This window comes from Prunus dulcis, chromosome 2, assembly GCF_902201215.1.
Source record: "Prunus dulcis chromosome 2, ALMONDv2, whole genome shotgun sequence".
NCBI lineage: Eukaryota > Viridiplantae > Streptophyta > Magnoliopsida > Rosales > Rosaceae > Prunus > Prunus dulcis.
The window spans coordinates 12,826,564-12,834,222 of record NC_047651.1 but is presented as its reverse complement, the minus strand read 5'-3'; the positions used below and the strand labels follow the sequence as shown (position 1 = coordinate 12,834,222).

The window sequence follows — 7,659 nt, the reverse complement described above, 5'->3', positions numbered from 1 at the left end:
TTATTGTGATTTGATTAAATAATAAAGTAATAAAAATGCACTAAATCAAATCAAAATAATGAAATCTGGACTTTTAAACAAAAAGAGAGAGGCTATGAGGAAACCCTAGCCAACCAGGTCGGTGGCTTTTCTCCCTTTCCAATCTTCTCTCCTCATATCCTCTCCTCTCATCTCATTCTATCGATTTTCCCCCTTATTCTTCTTTGTTATTTTGTTTTGTGGTGTGAAAGCAGCCGCCATGAAACGATGTCGTCACAATGATTGTTGGCCCACATACACAACGATTTTGCTCCATTTGTTAGCCTTCAACATGGATTTGGAGTGCAATGCGGTGAAGATGTCGGATTGCGTTAAATTCGGGTTTAGCCGGTGTGGCGATATGACTATCATTGGATTGCCTGGAAGGATGTTGAGTGATGGTCTGTCTTTTTTTTTTTTTTTTTTTTTTCTAATAATTTTTAGGAACTATTTGGGAGTTGGAGGTGTTTTATTTATTTTTTCTTTAGGAGACTTTCTTTATATTTTTTAGGTTTCGGCTTTCAATATGGATCTGCCGTTTATGCCGTTACTCGGCGAATTTGTATTGTATGTTTGAGTAGACGTGCGTTTGGTTGCTCAATCAGGGATTTTAATCACTTTATGGGGGTATGCATGACCCTCTCCAATTGAGACATTGGACTAAATTTGTTTACTATTGCAAATACCGTGACGAAATTGGGAAAATTGAAATCACAATGACCAAATTTGATTTTGAGCCAAACTTTAGTGACAAAAAAAATGTAATTAACCTTAATTTTGTTAATAAAAAATATATTTTTTAATCAATGTGAACAATAAAATATTATTTATATATGTAAATGGTAAAATATTGTTTACCTTTTTATTTACATGTAAATATTAGCATTTCCGCATTACGGATGATAGCAACACCTTCGTGATTGAAGCACAGTTAGAACTTAGAAGTACTTTCATTTGTTATTTTTGTTAATGTTTGGGATTTGTTTAAGGCTTAGGGGTTTATTGTTTAGTTTAAATGTTTGGGATCCTAAGCTTTAAAACCCTTCTAATTTCAAATGTCATGACTACGTGACAATAAACTAAATAGAAAACATTTTCGGTTGCCCGACAAACTGTACATTCAAACATTTTTTGCCACAAACAATTTTGACTTGCCTGGCATCTAACTTTAAAAAAAGAACATATTTACTATTGTTTGGTTTGAAAAGAAGAATAATTTAGGAAGTTATTTACACTAACACCCTTTAATATTTTTGGTGTTTTCATAAAGAGGTTTTAAAAATTACATGAACACACCCTGAGGTTTCAATTTTGTTTTCACAAAACCTCTTCTGATTGATCCTTCATCCAAAATTTGAAGATTTCATATATAATATATATTTTTCCAAATAACAAAATTAACCTCAACGAATGTATGTGCAATCTAATCTTAAAGATTAACTTTGTCATATGAATAATTTTTTTATCTATACAATCATCAATCTTTAGAAGAAAAATCAATGAAAATGGGTTTTGTGAAAACAATTTAAGACTTAAGAGAGTGTTCGTATAATTTTTAAAACCTCAAGAGGTTTTGTGAAAACATTGAAAACCGCAGAGGATATTAGTGTAAATAACTCTAATTTAGTGCCTGCTTAAAATTTCCTATTTTTATATTATATACATTTAACACTAAATTTTAAATATTTATCTCCTCCTTTATTGAAATGCATAGTATTTTTTATATAATTTAATTTTGTCAACTTATTTATATATTTATTATGGATGCAAATAATTTATATAAATTTTGTGATCATAAACAACAATACAATATACTAATTTCTATTGTTTGGGTTTATAAAGAATAATGATTTGATTTTTTTAAGGAACAATTTTTTTTTTTTAATTACGAGAAAGACTAAGATTATTTATTCTATTAAAAAAAAAAAAGCTTGGGAATTAGAGCTCATAAATCCTGACTATGATTGCCCCTAAATTTCACATGGATATGTGAGTTTTGAAAAATTCTATAACAAAAAGACAAGTACCTCTATTGCGGTCACTACAAAACAACCTCCACCTACATCATGCTCACCCCCACAACCATCCCATCTTCACCATAACTATCATCACCACTACAATCACAACCGTAAGACCACCAACATTCCACAAATCAAATTCATTAATTTTTTGACTAGGAATAGTGATGGGTTGAATCAAGTGTGAGTATGACATTCTTATTCCCATTTCTATTCTAATTAAGTATTTTTCCCTCATTCTCGCATTCATATTCGCAATACTCAATTTTGTCATTTCAAATTTACTCAAACTATTCTAATCCTTTATATATATATATATATATATATATATATATATATATATATATATGAAAACTACGAACTACATGACGCGAAAAAATAATCTCGGCCGTGTTCCTGACACCCTCCAATAAAATCTGGTAGCTTTCACCATACGCATAGCTTTACGATTGGTCAAAATGGGCGATCAAAAGGTGACGCTTGTTTGCTTTTTTGACAATCTTGGCGATGGACTGTAGCCTGGATCGGCTTTTAGTGCTAGCTCTCTCGGTGTGGCACCTTTTCCCGGTTTGAAGAACTTGTTCCAATTGCTCTTGCTCTCTCACTGAGGCAAAAATGCCCCCCTTGGTTTGAAGGGCTCGGTTTCTTCTTTTGTTCAGGCCACTCGTGTGGGCCTCCCTTAGGCCCAAAGTATGTTTCTTCAATTGTTGCTTACCCTTGAAGGCTCACTCTTTTCATAATCTATATACGTTGTATTTATTTCTTTATCTTTTTATACAAAATTCCTGTTTTAAAAATTATACGAACACTCCTTAATGTATCAATTTGTTTTCACAAAACCCCTTTTCATTAATTTTTCATCCAAAATGATTATGATTTCATACATAATTTTTTTTTGTAAATAATAAATTATCCTAAATAAATGTATGTACAATCTAATATCAAAGACTAATTTTGTCATTTGAAGAATTTTTTTTATAAATAAAATTATTAATCTTTGGACGAAAAATTGTGAAAACAATATAAGTCTTAAGGAGATGTTCGTGTAATTTTTAAGACCTCAAAAGATTGTATGAAAACACAAAAAATGTCAGGGACTTGTTAAAAGAAAAAACACACTTCAATGGTACACATAAAAAGAATCAAAACCATTTACAACACGACAGAACCAAATATAGATAAAGAGCAAGCCGGCCACCTTATACATGTCTGCATCACCATGTAATAACCCATTATAGCACAATATTATATATTTTTCCCAATTCACATATAATTTCCTTCATTTATTTGTTTTTATTCTTATTTTTCTTCATAAATCCAACTTTTCATTTTTCCAATTTAGCATTTTTTATTTAGGTTTGGTAAAACAACAAACTATCCCCCTTGGGCCATGCCCGAGAGTATTTATATATAAAGGTGTGCAAACATAGAGAAGCACAAGAAGACTGTGAGCTTCTTCTCTCTGAGTGTGCAACTGTTTTCTCTGTTTCTCTGAGTACAGTGATCAAAAACTAGAAGAGTAGAGTTTGGTTCCCTTTGTTCACAAAGGCAAAGAATATATTATGTCGGGTTTGGGAGTTGGAATGGAGCTTGGTTCCTCCATGTGGATGGTCCTTTTGTGCAGCGTTTGTGCTCTTGTGGCCCTCAAATGGCTTCTGCAGAATGCAAATTCCTGGTTATATGAAACCCCGCTGGGTGAAAAGCAGTACTCTCTCCCTCCTGGTGACTTGGGCTGGCCTTTCATTGGCAACATGTGGTCCTTCCTCAAAGCTTTCAAGTCCTCTAACCCTGAAACCTTTGTCAACTCCCTTGTTTCCAGGTTCACATCCCTCTCAATCTCTCTCGGCTACAAGTATATGTATTTTCTTTGTTTTCTTCAAGCCAAAGTTTATCTGATACCGGATGTCAAGTTAGACGTTTCTAAAGAAAATGACGGAGGCATTTTGGTAATTTGAAGTTGGTTTGGAATTACCAAAGTGCCCCCCAACGTAGGTGAACGTTTATGTTCTTGGTCTGTCTTGAATGTACCTTAGTGAATTGCGGAATCAAGAGAGATCACAAAAACAGTTGATTCGACAGTAGAGTAGGCCGTTTTTGTCATTTTGACTGTCACATCCATAACACCAAGCTTTGTTGTCTTTTTATAACTAAACTCTCTGCATATTTGACACTTGTGGAGGGCAGTCTTTACACAACGTGGCTGAGTGCCACCGCCACAAATCATGCAAATACTCCCAATTTTTGCACCCTTACTTATGTTTAGGAGAGCCCACCACCTCTATGTTTAAGAGATCCCACTTCTTTTTATGGCCCACACCTCTTTCACAGCTGAACTTAGATAGACAATGGTAATGATAGTGTAAGATTACAAGTAAATTGTCCATGTTATATGAAGTTTGGGCCTAATAAGAAATTTTAAGAAAGGGGTTTTATTCAAGTCTTTGATATAGGGCCCCACCCTCTCTCTATGCAGAAAAACTTGTATAGAACTGTTTTGTTATTTTCGGCCAATCACAGTCTATTACGTTAAAAAATTATCACGCGTGACATATTATGATTGGCCAAAAATAACAAACCTATAAGTGTTTCTCCCCTTATGTCCTCCCACAATGGTGTCAACTTAAGACTAGAAAACATCCCAAAAGTTTATATGAAAATTTAGGGTTTAATAAGAAACTTTAAACAAAAAGAAAAGGAACAAAAAAAAGGGGAAGGGTTTTTTAGATTTTCCATGGCATGAGAATCTCTTTCTTTTTGTATAATTTAATATGCTTCCCTGGTCCTCAAGTCTTTGGGTTTTAGTGGGGGCATAATGGAAAACAGAGAACAGAGAACCCACGTTGGTTATGGAAGCAGAAACATAATTAGGAATAAGTTCTCCACATGTTTGAGTTGATTGACTAACTGCCTTGATAGGAAGTTATTCTCTTTTTAATATTCTTCTTTGTTTTTCATTTCAATTAAATAAGAAGCAATAGGAAAAGTTTCCAATTAAATAACATATGTGTGTGCTTGAAACTAGACGATGAAGTAACAAGTTGAATATGTGTGCCCACCACTACAGTTGATGGGATTTAGTAACAGCAGATATGATTTCATTACATCACTTGCTTTTCTTATCTTGTCTTCCATGTAATCTGCCTTAGGAAGCTGAATTCAAAGAACATTAATTGCATTTGTATGGTGCTATTGGGTCCCTTAAGAATAATTGAGAAAGAAAATGTGAATGAAATTTGCAGCAAGAAACAGAATAATGCCAGTTGTTTTGATGATGTGAATGGAAGAGTTTATCTTTATGCTCCACTTTTAATCACTTCAAGTTAAAAGGGAAATAGAAACACACACACACACACGCGCACACATCTAACTAGATTGCCTTATCAATGAACAATGCAGGTTTGGGCGTACTGGAATCTACAAGGCCTTCATGTTTGGGAGCCCAAGTGTCATCGTTACAACGCCGGAATCAAGTAAAAGAGTTTTGACAGATGATGATGCATTTAAACCCGGCTGGCCTCTTTCCACATTGGAACTAATTGGAAAGAACTCATTCATTGGTATATCTTATGAAGAACACAAACGTCTAAGAAGGCTAACAGCTGCTCCAGTCAATGGTCATGAAGCATTGTCCATGTACATGAAGTATATTGAAGACATGGTCGTAACATCTTTGGAGAAATGGTCCAAAATGGGAGAAATAGAGTTCTTAACTCAACTCAGAAAGCTTACTTTTAGGATTATCATGTACATCTTTCTGAGCTCAGAGAGTGAGCCAGTCATGGAGGCTCTGGAGAGGGAATATACAATTCTTAACTATGGAGTTAGGGCCATGGCAATCAATCTTCCGGGATTTGCATATCATAAAGCACTTAAGGTGAGGAACTTATAAGTTGAATTTCTTTTCTTTTTGTTTTTCAGTAACATGGACATTAATATTTGCATTTTGTTTTAGCATCTAACTGAGTCATTTTCATTTTAGGCTCGGAAAAATCTTGTCTCTACATTTCAATCCATTGTGGACGAGCGAAGAGCTCAAAGGAAGTCCAGAAACTACATGCCAAAGAAGAAAGATATGATGGATGCTCTGCTAGATGTTGTTGATGACGATGGAAGAAAACTTACAGATTCGGAAATTATAGATGTTCTGTTAATGTACTTAAATGCAGGCCATGAATCTTCTGGACATATAATGATGTGGGCTACCGTTTTCCTACAAAAACACCCAGAATATTTCCAGAAAGCTAAGGTAGATGAATTTACGTAGCTTTGGATAGTCCAACTAGATTAAGGCCTTTAATTGTGTCATATTTTCAATATTAGGGACTTCTTTACCCAATGTCACAATACATAGTAATTTCTAGCCTTCACTTTGCATCCAAACTCAATCAACTCTGATTTAGTCCATATTTAAAATAAAATTATTGCCTATTTAATGAATTCTGGTTTGCTAACATGTTTGTTTGATCAATGCAGGCAGAGCAAGAAGAGATTTTAAAAAGGCGGCCACCAACACAGAAGGGCTTGACGCTTAAGGAATATCGAGAAATGGACTATCTTTCCAATGTACATAAGTGACTTCACTTTCATTTTTATCCAGACCCTGCCATAATATTCTAGCTAACCCTTTTAAACTCCATAGGTGATTGATGAAACTCTTCGTGTCGTAACATTCTCACTTACCGTTTTTCGAGAGGCAAAGAAAGATGTAAATATAAACGGTGAGTGCATGGTTCTGAGATACATGGTACTTTTACTCCGCATCATCTTCAGTGGTCATAAATTTGTTTTCATTTGGAACCACCTTAAAAAATTTACTTATTCGCTTGGATTTCAGGTTATAGCATTCCTAAGGGCTGGAAAGTTTTGGTCTGGTTCAGGAGCATTCACTATGATTCTGAAATATATCCAAATCCAATGGAATTCAACCCTTTTCGATGGGATGTAAGTTCAGAAGAACTTTTGATGTACTGATAATTATGACAAACAGTAATTTATATCTTGGATCTGACTTGTTTAACTGCTCTCTGCTGGCTCAGAACTACACACCCAAACCATTAACTTTTCTTCCCTTTGGAGCTGGAAGCCGGCTGTGCCCCGGAAATGATCTTGCTAAGCTGGAAATCGCTATTTTCCTTCACTATTTCCTCCTTAATTATAAGTGAGTCATCTTGCAACCAAATTCCATGACTAAACTTACAAAATGCATTTTGTTTTTGGGTTCCTTTTTCTGTATGTTCTTCTAATGTTTCTGTAATATGGTGCTGCAGAATGGAACGCGCTAATCCGGACTGCCCATTGATGTACTTGCCACACACTAGGCCAAAAGACAATTGCTTGGCAAGAATCAAGAAAACTGGATCTGCATAGACATGAGAAGAGAAGTGAAGAAGAAAGCACATAATGTATTTAATATCGAATGTTATGAAAACCCAGCGTTTGTGTCTGCCTCATATATTAGCTTTTTAGGTTCTATGTTTTTGGTTGGCAAGTTTTGAACTTAGATCTGCCCATCTGTTACTAGACAGGAATGGAAATGCGATTGACTAACAGGGTCGGGTCCCAGCCTTAAGGGGGAAAATTTCGGGGGGGGAAATGGGGGTGGATATGGGGATACTTGAGCCCG

At 34.9% G+C, this 7,659-nt stretch overlaps 1 protein-coding gene across 1 annotated transcript; it reads left to right on the top strand.

Moving 5' to 3' along the window:
• The first annotated feature begins 3,373 nt into the window (after window positions 1–3,373).
• Window positions 3,374–7,659, top strand: LOC117619068 (ent-kaurenoic acid oxidase 1-like). Its single transcript, XM_034348891.1, has 8 exons — window positions 3,374–3,855; window positions 5,433–5,910; window positions 6,016–6,282; window positions 6,510–6,599; window positions 6,676–6,754; window positions 6,871–6,977; window positions 7,073–7,194; window positions 7,304–7,659. The coding sequence occupies exons 1-8, from the start codon at window positions 3,599–3,601 to the stop codon at window positions 7,401–7,403; spliced, it is 1,500 nt and encodes a 499-aa protein (XP_034204782.1). The 5' UTR covers window positions 3,374–3,598; the 3' UTR covers window positions 7,404–7,659.